At 37.1% G+C, this 14,224-nt stretch overlaps 1 protein-coding gene across 1 annotated transcript; it reads left to right on the top strand.

Annotated features, from left to right (window-relative positions):
- Positions 1–9,969: 9,969 nt before the first annotated feature.
- LOC114468218 (peptidyl-prolyl cis-trans isomerase FKBP8-like) lies at positions 9,970–11,722 on the top strand. Its single transcript, XM_028454983.1, has 2 exons — positions 9,970–10,104; positions 10,748–11,722. The coding sequence occupies exon 2, from the start codon at positions 10,781–10,783 to the stop codon at positions 11,720–11,722; it is 942 nt and encodes a 313-aa protein (XP_028310784.1). The 5' UTR covers positions 9,970–10,104; positions 10,748–10,780.
- Positions 11,723–14,224: the final 2,502 nt, after the last annotated feature.

Raw genomic sequence — 14,224 nt, 5'->3', positions numbered from 1 at the left:
ACCCTTGTGGGACACCGCAATTAATTTGTTGACTTCTTAAAACGTGCCCTTCATAATCTATGCACTGCTGAAGATCTTCTCAATAGTGTCGAACGCCTTTTTAAGGTCAATAAAAACTCCAAGTGTATAATTTTTATTATTTAATTCTGTTGTAATCTTCTGTTATTTTCGTTAATGCTAATGCTGTTGACCTATTGCTCCTGAAACAAAAATGACTCATGTATTAAAAAAAAACTTTCAGTAAAGTTTTTCAACAAAAAACATCTCCAAAATCTTTGAAAATGGAGAAAGCAAAGATATAAGCCCATAGTTTGTTAGACTGTGCTTGTCACCTGATTTTTGTCACCTTCATTTTGTTTGGAAAGACACCAGTGTTGAATGAAAGATTAATAATTATGCTTTAATGGTTTGAAATTACACTCTATTGAACGTATCTAAACCATTACTGTCACACAATTTTTTACTTTTCATTTTTGAAACAGTGGCAATAATTTCAGTCTCACTAACTTGCTCAAGATATAACTTTTTCAGTTGTGAACTTCATTATTTGTTTGAATAGATCAGGTAAGATTGGGACCAACATGAACAAAAATGGAATTAAATGCATCTGTCAATTTCTGTAGTATCTATTATTTTATTATTATTATTATGCTCATTAATTAAAAAAGATGGATGGCTATGTGTCACTTTGTTGCCTATAACATTACGTAGGACTTTCCACATTTCTTTAATATTACTTTTATTTTCTGACAACACAGAGTAATAATATTTTTCTTACATTCCTCTTTATATCTGCATTTTTTGTTTGCAGTTTTAAAAAGTCATTATACAGTTTATTCTTTTTTCTTTTTTGCACCCTTTTTTTTATATTTTTGTGGGACAGTTATTATCATATAGCAGCATGTATTTTTCAAGGAATTCATTTTATGCTTCATTTGCCCCGCTGGATTTAGAAAGACTTTCCCATTGTTTTTTCAGTAGATCATTCCAAAATCTCATTCTAACAACTATAAGCTTATTCTCTATTTTGTTTTATTTCACAAGAATATGTGATACATATAGTACAAATACTGGCAGATGATCAGGTGTGTCGTTTATTAGGAGACCACTTTTGACTGAGTTTTCTAGTATGTATGTGCGCATGCGCGTCTCGTTGCCATGTCTTTGATAAACGAGCCAAACATCCACATTATAAAAACATAGAAAAAGCCCCACCCACTATTTCTGCACACCTTTTAGAGTCCAACAGCATACTTACCGGTCCACTATGCCTCCCGGGACACCGGTGAACTGGTTAGTCATAAAGATTAGCCTTTCAGTTCGGTGTGGAAATATGGGACCTGTCAACCCCGACGCACCGATGGTCATTTCATAGATGGAAATAAGAATAACATGGGAAAATATAATTAAATCACTTTACATGTTTCGATCTGTTGTGATCTAAACTCACTAAAGAATAAAGGCTTACAATTGTATATATGTATACGTCATTGTTTTTTATTTCCGTATCGATCAGGCTGCTACGAGCTTGATTGCCTGGCCACAGTCTCATAGCGTCTATGTCCCCAACCACGATGAGGATATGAAATCAGGAAAGGTTTTAACAAAAGAATTACAACATCAACTCGGTCCGTGAATGGATATTAATCTTTATTTGCTTTGCCGTTTTGGGTGTCCATAGGTTGTCATAGCAACCACAGAAGAATATCCATTGTACCGGAAAAAATACAAATCGTTTACTTGAACCTAATGGATACTATAAAAGTTAAGGGCACATTTCTCACTAGAAATGTCATCAAAACAATTCTAAAGCTACAATCTATCTTGAAATAAGGCAATTTGCCACTAAAATATACAAGATTTCCATCATTGTTTTTCATTGAGGAGTCAGCAGTGACCAGATGTCAGCCAATTGAAAAGCATCTACGGACTCTCAGCGTCAAAAAGGAATGCCAACGGATTTGTATTGAAGTCTGTGGGCCAACCCTCAGCGTCGAAAGATAACACCAAAGGGGTACCCTGTGCATCGAACACTGACGCTAAGGGGTCCTGACCGATCGTCAAGTTGTGGATGAAATTGAGTTGGTACAGTATATCTGCCTCAGCGCGTCATCTTACCTTCGTCAGAGTGTCAAACGGCTTTGTACATTGCAGTCTGTTACAAACACAGACACTGCAGTCTGTTACAAACAGGGGTAGGAATGTGCGATATTTTATCGTTTATGATTTATTGTCAAAAATATTCTCACGAATATTGGAATATGTCATCCCACGTATAAACGACAAATTCCCAAGTCGGAAATTAATGAGGACCACAGGTCATTTGTCTTTCAATTTAGTAAAGAATGCCCCTAAAAACCTTGTTCCACGGGCCAAAGCTGCCCGTTTGTTGTCAACAACTTATTATTCTCTGGAGCAGAACGTTGTTCACGGAAGCTTCCGCTCCCGCCCATCGTCTCAGCAGAAGCTACTATGCTGCGATGCATCATGGACCACTACTTGGTTAAAACCAGACAACCATCCAACAAAGTGAACCAATCCAAGTTCCTCCGTCAGATCCACCCAAAGTTCCACAAACATGGAGACAGAGATGAACCTGTAGCAACGATTATGAACTGGAAACTTAACTAAAGCTAACTATGCTAAGCTAACACACTGACACAACAGACTGGACTAAAAGCTAATGCTAACCACTCCATATACAGAATAGACCAAGTAAAAAGATTTTAAGAACATGTCTGACTGTCATAAAGCCACAGAGAGCCACCGATCAGTTTATGGTCAGATTTAACACTTGTATGGAAGGATAAAAGCTAAACATGTCACACGTGTGAAATAAATGTTGGCATAAATAATAATTATTCATCCATCCCAATTTGTGAAACATAATATTTTTTAGATATATTTCACATGTTCACAGACAAAGCTGGTCCCATTAGACTAACGTAACTATTGAGATTATTGCACCTAAATACACTGAATGATTAAATCATCAGCTTGATCTGGTTCAACTACAGGAAATCAGAGTTATTTATCATTCATAACTTTATGTAACTCATAAGATGATTTTTTGAAAATAATTAAATTTTAAGTGAGGAAATAAATTAATGATATACAACAACAATAATAGAGTGATCCGCATGCACTGATATATTCCATACAATATCAGCTCATGAACTATTTGAGTCAGCAGCTATTGTAGCCTTTTTTATTGTGTCTCGTGTTGATGTAAATGTATTTGTGTTTGCAAGGAACTTGTTTACACTTTAAGTTGGGAATTGTTTTATTTATTTATAGTTTTTTTATTTATCGAGATGTTTATCATTATTGTGATAAATACCAGAAATTATCGGGATAAATCTTTTAGTCCATATCGCCCCTACCCTACCCTTGGGCGCAGCATTACATCTTTCTCAATCAGCTTCTTGATTGACTTCCTTCTTCCACGTCACAAATCCCTGGGTCATGAGTTTGGAGTTATCGGCTTTCCCAACACACCAGGAATTTTGGTGTTGGCCCTGAACCATTTTGTGGCCAAATAATGGGACAAATCTACATATAACACACGTCAGACCCTAGCCCTTTAAAGAGACGTATTAGCTTCTTCTCTCATCTAACAAACCAAACCAGTAAAACCAGGACAACATACAAGCAAAACCAAAAATGGGCAGTTCTACTTATCACACTCATTAACTCCTTAATATTTCATCAGTGGTGTCAAACTCATTTTAGTTCAGGGGCCAAATACAGATAAGTTTATCTTTAGTGGGACACAGATTTTAAGTGGGGAAATCAGTAATTTAATTATTATTGTGCTCTAGTTTGCACTTTCACGTATAAATACATTTTATAAATATGTTTGACACTGATAATATTAAAGCATTGCATGACAGATATCAGGCCTAGTGCCTTCACTTTCAATTTATTTGAGTTTGTGACCCATTTTTATGTAATTTGTGGAAAAAAGTTTGGGAAAAGTTCTTTTAACAATTTAAGATAAAAAAAAAAAAACAAAAAAAAAAAAACAACTTAATTGTGATATAAGCATGGGGTAAATGTGAGCCCTGCTAATATTGTGGAGTTTAATTGAAATTTAATATTAATTTGGAGATATCTACAACTGAATTAGCTGGTCATTTAAAAAATAATTAATGGCTTATCTGACTTTTTTGCTTTCTGCTGGGGGCCTTGAGTTTGACACGTTTGGACTGTGGGAGGAGGCCAGAGTAGCCAAAGACAAACCATGTAATTCCACGATTCCAGTCTATGACTTAAACCCATAGGCCTTCTTGCTCTGAGGCAAAGGTGCTAAGTTACTATTATATTACTGTACTACACTATAACAATTCATACAAAATCTAAAATGTTGAAAAGTTACATTGCACAAGTAAACCAATCAACTTCTAATCCCAGATTTGTCTTTGGTTTGACCAAAGTTATTATTATTTTACTCTTATTAATGAACACGTTGTGTTCCATTCTCTAATTGCTTCACTTAATAAGGGTGTTGAGTCAGTTAATGTTGTACGAACTGTAAAACATTAATGAACTGTGTTTAAAGCTTTTAAGATGAAAGTGTCAGCACATTAGGTAAAAGAACACTGGCACATTAGCCATGGTTTAGGAGCCGCTGTGGGAGATGCATCAAAACGCTGCTGTCAAACAAATGTGGCAAAGAGGTTAACAAAATCTGCTACAAACCACCTACATGTTCCTTCTCACGGCCACACACGAATAAGCACTGAGACAATAAAACCATTCTGAAATCATACAGCAGGAGGTTGAAAGTGGGCAGAAGTTAAGAAATGACTCATGTCACGCCAGAGGCAGAAAGTGCATCCAGAAGAGTGCGAGTTTAACCTTAATGTGAGATATTTTTTTCAGTAGCGTGCATGGGGGTGTGAGTTTGTGTTAACCACTGTATGAACAATATGTAAAATAATAGATTGTTTGCTTCTGTCTCATCATCACTTCAAAACTAAACGTAAGCAGTTCTCAGTTCTGTTCTTTCATTTAATCATTAGATAAAAATAGTCAAATGTAGCAATGTTTAAGAATAAAACTCAACTATGTAGGTTATTGTACCTGGTAACATGTATATGATGTTAGGTTTTGGATACAATATTCAATAATTAATTACCTGCTCACGCGCCTTTCCATTCAGGGCTGTGCAGATTACAAAATGTGAGGTAGGATGCTGTAAGGCAGTGTTTCTCAAATGGGGGTATGTGTACCCCTAAGGGTAGGCACATAGGAAGGCACTACACGGTGTACTTGAGAGACAAGGAGTGGAAAATGAACAGATAAAGTGTCAGTCTTGGTCCTACACCAGACATGAGATGACCGGAAATGATAGAATCTATAGAAATAAATCTATTCAGGAGCCACTAAATCAGTGTTTTTCATCCTTGGAGTCGGGACCCCATGTGGGGTCGCCTGGAGTTAAAATGGGGTCGCCTGAAATTTCTGAAATTTAAAATAGATTTTTGAAATCATTTTATGCTTTTCTTTTTTTAAAAACACATCATTTTAAAGAACTGTATTACTTTCACTTTTTGAAATATAAATATAGTAAAACAGTAAAAAAAACAAAAAAAGAAAAAGGAAAAAAAATATGTATTTGTATAATATAAATATCTGAACTCGAACATGATCAAAAAGTAATTCGCCAGAAATTCTTGAAATCAAAATGGGGTCACAATCCAAAAAAGGTTAGAAACCACTGCATTCAATACTGTTTCTTTCCACTTATTTACAAAATGAGATTCTTTAAAATGTGTTATCACTTTTTAATTTCATCATTGTGATCTATAGTAGTTTTTCAATAGTTAATAATTATCCAAGCAAAATATTGTAGTTGGACAAAAGGGAGTACTTGGATTTAGAAATAAGATAAAGGAATACTTGTGCCAACAAAGTTTGAGAACCACTGGTGAAAGGCACCGATTGATGATAAATGGACACGTTAACCTTAGTAAATACAAACATGATATTTCCTTAAATGTAAGTAAATTATTTGAGAGGAACTAATAGATAAAAGGCATATTTTACCACTTAGTTATTAGTAAATATTGCATTTATAATCATTTTTAACTAATTTACTTGGTTCAGCACATTATTACAGACCACTGGTCCACAGTTTTTATTTTTTCACTTGATCGCACTAATCAATTCTTTATTATCCTCAGCAATTAGGGTTTCTGAGAATGATCAATGTTTCCAATAAGTCACCAATGTTTTTTAAGGTTTATCTGGTTTGTGTTGCTGCTATCTGTATTCAGATAGATAAAGTACATTCATCATGGGCTGTATAGTTTCTAAAGAACACAAAACCAAACTTCAGGGCTAGTGCCTGACACTGATCATATGTTTAGATATGAAAGTTGTCAGATTTTGTCAATGAACTGAAATATAATTCTGAAATGCTAATAGATGTGGACATGCAAGAGTAAAGGGCGGGCTTTAATTCAATGTTTGTCTGTTTAGGTGCAGAGATATGTCCACTAATATATATTTTTGGGAAACGCTTTATTTTTTCTTCAAATTCTGTTTATATGCTTGTGAAAATATATATATATAAAAAAAGCATGGCACATGAAACCACCTGCATGTACTGTACTAATTTAGCTATATAGCTCTAGGTTAAAAACAGCTAAATATAAAACAATAGCATGCTCAGTTGTTAAGAATTGTTAATAAAGTACAACAACAGTGTCAGTTTCATATCTGAGTATTGCATTACAACTAGTCTGTGACTAGGGCTGAGCAGTATGACCAAAAATGTATATCAAGGTATTTTTCAAAATTCTAACGGTTTCACGGTATATGACTAATTTTTTTTTTCATGCATAATCAGGTGTTTACAGCATTTTCTACTGGTTGAGAGAGGAATTACTGCATAGATTGACTTAGGATGGTTTATTTTACTGTCATGACGAGTGAATATTGTAGCAGCAAACTCAATGTTCATAAATAGAAAGACACTATTACATACAAAAATAATCAAATAAGAACAGTTCAAATGAACATTAGATTAAACAAGGCATTTGTTTCATTTACTATGTATTTATGCTGATATAACATACAAGTGCAATTCAGATACTACCAGTGTTCATAACACCCATACACCCAAGTGACATGGGAAAAACCACTACTTCTTCCCCTGACCTGTGCTTTCTCGAGGTAATGTATCGTTTCCTCAAATAATTTGGAAGAAAATCAACTATACACAACCTGACTTGCTATTTTGATTCTGTGCTTGACCCTTTACTCTGTGCACATTAGCATTTAGATCCCCAGAGTGATTATAGACTGACTCTAAACTCACATTGTTGGCACTATATATCACATTAGACTATGCTTTCAACAATATAATGCCAGTTAAAGTCGTCCAAAACGCCAGCAATTATTGATTAGCTCAGTGGTTCCCAAACTTTTTGTGCCCAAGGCACACTAATGTTATTGAATGTGAATTTAGTCATTTGATTGTAATATGCAGTCTGTGCATTTTAGGCTCTGTGGTTATGTCTTAAACTTAGGGATGTAACGATTCACTCAACTCAACCCTCAATAGACATGATGTCAGCTAATTGCTGTCTCTCTCCCAGTAAAGTTTTTATTTTTATTTTCAAGCAATAAAGTTAAAGTCACGTGTTTAGCCAACCAGACGCATGGAGAACGTAATTTCCGCTTTTTCTGCCGTCTACAACAAGGCTTATAATGAACCACTCGACAGCAATCGCCTTTCTTTTTGCGCTCCATGTTCATGTATTTTGTGATGACATGAACATCATGACATTTGTAGATGGTGGAAAGTACCGAGATAGACAGCAGAAACAATGCAATCGCCAGTGGGGCATTATACTTGCTTTTATTTTCTATAATAACCCCATGGAATCAGCTGTACGTTCCAGCCAACACCGATGTTTCATTGACGATAACCGAGGCAAGTAGATCCCTTATGAGCCCCCAGCCTCGGAAGCGAGACGGCGGGTGTGAGCTGGCTGGGTGGGTGGCTCTATCGGTGGTGTGCTTCCCTTGGTGACATTGTCAACGCACAATGCTGTAAAGTGCCAATCATATTGTAACAGACTAAGTCCTATGTTACTGAGTTATGTTCCACGTGTAGTTTATTCAATGTTTAACAGGTGTGGTTTCCGATGGCATTTGAATCATTGTTACGTGCAGCTTTCTCTGCCAATGTTCGTCTTTGTTTACATGTGTTCTGCATGTTGATTGGCTGGGAGGTTGGGGAAGGGCGGGCGTCAGCGGAGAATGAGGGGTACAAGATGTTTTAAGGCACAGGTGTCAAACTCCAGTCATTCATTTGATTCAGGTGTGTTGGAGCAGGGACACATCTAAAAGTCTGAGGAATCCGGCCCTCGAGGACTGGAGTTCGACACCCGTGTTTTAAGGACTTCCATTAAAGGCTGATAAATCTTTGATAACGGCTCAAGTCACGTCATTACAATACAGTATAAAACACACGGGTGTCACGCCCTCTGGCTCGGAAGCCAGGTAGTGCAGTCTCTGTTCTCTCTAGGTGGGTGGCAGCTTGGCAGGTGGATTGTCTACCAATCAGCTGATGAAGTGCACCTGGGTCTGATCTTCTCCACTGAATAAAGCTTCACTCTGGACTTCAGTTCCTCGTCGGACTGTAAAGCTGAATCGTCAGTGTCTGACCTCAAAAATCAGTCTGTTTGTAGATCTGTTGCCAAAGCTTACCTTTATCTTTATTTTCTCAGTTGGAACTCTGCACACTCTGGCCTCCAAACCCTCCTCTCCCCTCTGTGGACAAGACAGGACAAACTCCGGATTTCCTTCCCCTCTGCACCCCTGCAAACTCCCTGGATCCCTACACCCGGACTTCCGCAGCTTCACCACTCACCCTCCATCACCCCGTCAGCAATCCACCTGCCACTGACATTTGCCGGACTTCCTTTCCCTCATACTCTGCTGCACCCCAGTTAAGCTTTTTATTCAGTTGGTACTTTTCGCTCATTGAAGTTGTTTTTTGTTAGGATATTTTTGTGTAGTGTAGCATTTGTTTTGTTTCTGGTTGTTTTTGTATTTTGGCTGGTTGTTTATTAAAACTTATTGTATGCAATTTGAAGTCGTGTCTTGTTGACCTGCACCTGAGTCTCACCATTCGTAACAACGGGCCTCACTAACATTACATTTTCACATTGTCCTGCGGGCCGCGAGAATGAGACCTCTGATGTAGAGGATGTTCTCAGTCACAGCTTCACTCTGTGGTTACTTCATGTCTTTGACATTGTGAAGCCTGTCGTTGTTTGATATTTTCTGATGAAATGAGAATGATAGTATAGCATTAGTATGTATTATAGCACAATTTACAACTACTCAATAATTAACTTGTTTTATTTGCATTATTAGGTTAAGGACAAAGAGCAAAACACACACATACACTAACACAAAAAGTACAAGTACCTTAAAAAAAAATCAAACAAATTTAAGTAAATCTGATAAATTACTTTAACCCCAGTTTAAATGTAATTAATCCAGCCTCACTCCTTTACAAACCAGACTTTAACTTTAAACTATTACCACCATTGTGTACAAGTTAAGTCTATATATAAAGCACATTTTAACACTGCTTAAGCTGATAAAACTAAAATAAAAAAGTATTAATTAACTAAAGCCAAATAAACCGGTTTTCCATGTAAACCTCAGGTTTACATGGTCGGGAATTACTATTACCATGTAAACATGAAGCAGAAGACTTTAATTCTGAATTATTTAATGCAGAATAACTCATTCTGAATTAAAAAAACATAATGTAACCGTGGCAACTGAGGAGTTTAGAACAACCCTTGATATGCCAAGAATGAACTCCGCGTCATAGAACATCAAAGGAACAGCAAAAAGTAGAACTCCAAAAAAAAGAACTAAATGCAGAACTAAAAACCCAGAGCCCATAGAGCAGACAGTTCATAAGGAGAAAAAAAACAGACCGAGTGTGAAAGCCCAAAGCTGCAGATAGGAGAGAATAGGAAACAACTGGAACAGCCCCTGATTCAAAGAAAGACTAATACATCCCGGAAATAACATCCTGAGACACAGCCCCTAAGCTACTCTTAAACGGTAAATCTCATGGTGCTACCATCATTTGGCACAAAGGACAATCCAACAACAGGTCAATTACGATTACAGTGACCAGCATTTTTTCCAATTACAATTAAATCACAATTATTTTTTAGCCTCAGAAATCCAATTACACTTACAGTGCATTCTCATTTACTTTACAATTATTCAGAAATACTGAGCCTGAAATAGATAACCTAATAAAAGTTAACCTTTCTCTTGTGTTAGCCTTCTGTTAGCATCTCATTTGATAACGGGTCTTAAGTCAGCTGTAAAATACACTTTTAAAATGGCAAAATGTGGGAAAGCTTGATATAAACATTTTATAATATTTTAACTACATATGTGTAGAACGTGGTTCACCAGTTTTGCATTAAGTAATAATTGACATTTCTTATAGAATTTTAAAGGCAATTATAATTACAAAGTAAATTATCTTAACTCAACTAGAATTTAATGAGATTACGACAGCAACAGATTTTTAAAATTACAATTACAATTATAACTTCACCATTTTTGTAAATAATTATCAATTACATGATTACAATTTTTACTGACCCCAACCCTGCTCCGAAGCTGCCAGCTAATAATGGTAATCTAGTTTGTTTCAGTAGTACTTATAATATGTTTTCTTGTGTTTCAGGTTGTTTACCAAAGCAGTGATAGTGCACCAGTCATGGAGACATGGAATGAGAATATTGACATGGATCTGTCCAAGATTTTAGAAACTGACCCCCAACTGCCTGATGATAAGTGGTTCGATATCTTTGGAAATGGTCATCTACTGATAAAGGTGCTGCAGGCTGGAGGAGGAAGAGACAGTAGGCCGCATCGTGGACAGATTGTGAAGATTCATCTAATAACACGTCTGTTGAATGGGATGCTGATCGACGATGAACCGGATTATTCGTTCACTGTGGGAGACTGGAAAGAGATCCGGGCACTGGATGTGGCAGTGCAACTCATGGGAGTGGGAGAGAAGGTGCTCCTCCAGGTTCCGACAGCAGCTGAGTTTGAAATTACGCTCCTGGAAGTTACTGATGCTCCAGACCTGACGCTGCCTGAGTCCATTTCTAAAGATGGTATATGTTCTGAAAAGGAGAACGAGCTGATGGAAGTGAAAGTAAAATGTTTGGACAACATGGCTGCTTCTATGGTGAAAGTAGACCACATTGATGAAGCGCTACAGAGATGCAGCGCAGCGCTACAGAGATGCAGCGCAGCGCTACAGAGATGCAGCGCAGCGCTACAGAGATGCAGCGCAGCGCTACAGAGATGCAGCGCAGTGCTGACAGATCGGCATGAAAATGTGAAAGCACATTTCCACATGAACAAGGAGCTGGCCTTGCAGGATAAATACTCAGAGGCCATTCAAACACCACGGGAGGCCCTGGAGCTGGAGCCACGCAACAACAAGATCTGCGATGAGGTCTCCACGATGATAAAGAAGCACAGTGAGGACAGCGAGGACGATGAGAAGATGTTGGAGAACCCGTCCAGCACGCACAAACGTCAGGCCAAGTCAGCATGGGGTTTGAGCTGGAAGTGGCTGCTGGGTGCCAGTGCAGTAGCCATTGGCGGCATCGCTCTGTCTGTGGCCATCTGTGCTAGAAAGTGATTCAAGAACTGTCGTAACGACAAGACTTAAACACTGGAGCACATCTGGCAGTGCATTCTTTTTTTTTTTTTTTTTTTTTTTTTACCTTGTTTGCACATGCTGTTGAAGGTTAACACTACAAGAAGTGCAATCTTTTAACAGCAATGCATATTTTATTATTGCAATTAAATAAATGAATTTATTTCATTGCATAATTGTGACCATCACCAGCCCTCCCTAGGGAAGGGTAAATACTTTATTAAAGGGAGGATGTAAAAGAGAGAGGGCAGTGTTACACCAGGGTGAGGGGGGTGGGGGGGGGGAGTTAACAGGGAGGAGGGATACAAGATAGGAAAACGAATGGGTGGGGAATAATCAATAAGTTTCAAGTGATGTGATGTGAAATTGTGGTTGTGTATATTGTGCTTATTGTTGTGTTATCAAGCCAGTTTGGTGACCAGTGTGCGGCTTAGGAATAATGGTGGTGGCTGTGAGCAGAGGAGGAAGTGAGTGGAAGTTACATAAAACAGGTATCTGGCAGTGCATTCTGACCATGTGGTCCATGAGGGTGAAAATATTTATCAGTTCATGACCTCCTCACTGTCACTCTCTGTAGAGGATGATGACATCATTTGTCACACATACATAGCAGAGAACAGTTACAAGATGCATTTTGTAGGCGAACAAATGGGAAGTAATCTTAAAAAAATATTATTTTGAATATGTTTGTTTGCCAGGAGTGCATCTGAAATTGAGGTTTAATAAAAGTTTAAATGCAAAAAAACAATGTTTAAATGTGTACATTTTTATTTCACAAGCATCTATTCATATAGGTTACATGCATGATGATGATAAATTCAGGGTGACTACAGGTAGGAAGAATACAAGAATATATATTTAAGACTTTTTAATACCACCTTAAAAAAAATTTAAGACCAAACTTATGATGGAAATACAGACGAAAGGGAAAATATATTGTTTTACCATTAAAGGCATTGATGACAGTTAATATAATGTACAATAAAGAAAAATGAAAATAATCAGTTGTTTAAGAACATTATCCAAATGTGTTTATTAATGTGGAAAGAAAACAAAAATATTAACATTGTCCAAAATGATATTTATTGTAACACATTTCTTACAACATTTAATATCAGTGAACAATAAACCAGAAATCAAAACTGACTGGAACCTGTGAACAAACCAAATGCCAAAGTGCTTTTATCAGATCCTTCACTGTGTAATGCCATATGTGGAGCTTTGATCTAAAATTAGGATGTTACGGTGAAATTTACGGTTACCTCATCTTTGACTTGGAAACACAATCTGTGGTGATAAATGATGAAGACCAGACAGGAGAGATGATGAAGTAATAAAAAATGATTTAATCTAAACTAAATGAAAAGGTACAAAGCGGGATGGACGAAGCATTGGTCTCTCCTGGCCAGGAGAGAGGGCGCGATGAGCAGGAGAAGAAGAAGAGGCCAAAAGTTCCTTTTCCCACACATTTATACCCCACCGTCCCACCCACCTTCCTCCTTCCACAGACAACAAAAGAAGAGACCAAAGGGGTGGGGGGTTGGTCAGTGAAAGTTAGGTGTGTGTGTGTGTGTGTGTGTGTGTGTGTGTGTGTGTGTGTGTGTGTGGATGAGTGTGTGTGTGTGTGTGGATGAGTGTGTGTGTGTGTGTGTGTGTGTGTGTGTGGATGAGTGTGTGTGGATGTGTGTGTGTGGATGAGTGTGTGTATGTGTGGATGAGTGTGTGTATATGATGTATGTGTGTGTGTATGTGTATATGATGTATGTGTGTGATGTCTGGGGGGGGGTTTGGACGTGCTCTGGCCTTCGAGATTAAACTGGGGCCAACTGACATTCATTTAGAGAAGCTGTATCATGGGAGTATACATAATTAATCAATTTTGCCACCACAATTAGTATGTATTATAGCACAATTTACAACTACTCAATAATTAACTTGTTTTATTTGCATTATTAGGTTAAGGACAAAGAGCAAAACACACACATACACTAACACAAAAAGTACAAGTACCTTAAAAAAAATCAAACAAATTTAAGTAAATCTGATAAGTTACTTTAACCCCAGTTTAAATGTAATTAATCCAGCTTCACTCCTTTACAAACCAGACTTTAACTTTAAACTATTACCACCATTGTGTACAAGTTAAGTCTATAAATAAAGCACATTTAAACACTGCTTAAGCTGATAAAACTAAAATAAAAAAGTATGAATTAACTAAAGCCAAATAAACCGGTTTTCCATGTAAACCTCAGGTTTACATGGTCGGGAATTACTATTACCATGTAAACATGAAGCAGAAGACTTTAATTCTGAATGATTAATGCAGAATAACTCATTCTGAATTAAAAAAACATAATGTAACCGTGGCCACTGAGGAGTTTAGAGCAACCCTTGATATGCCAAGAAAGAACTCCGCGTCATAGAACATCAAAGGAACAGCAAAAAGTAGAACTCCAAAAAAAAGAACTAAATGCAGGACTAAAA

This window comes from Gouania willdenowi, chromosome 8, assembly GCF_900634775.1.
Source record: "Gouania willdenowi chromosome 8, fGouWil2.1, whole genome shotgun sequence".
NCBI lineage: Eukaryota > Metazoa > Chordata > Actinopteri > Blenniiformes > Gobiesocidae > Gouania > Gouania willdenowi.
Note: the sequence above shows the minus strand (reverse complement) of the source record. Positions and strands in the feature narration are given on the sequence as shown.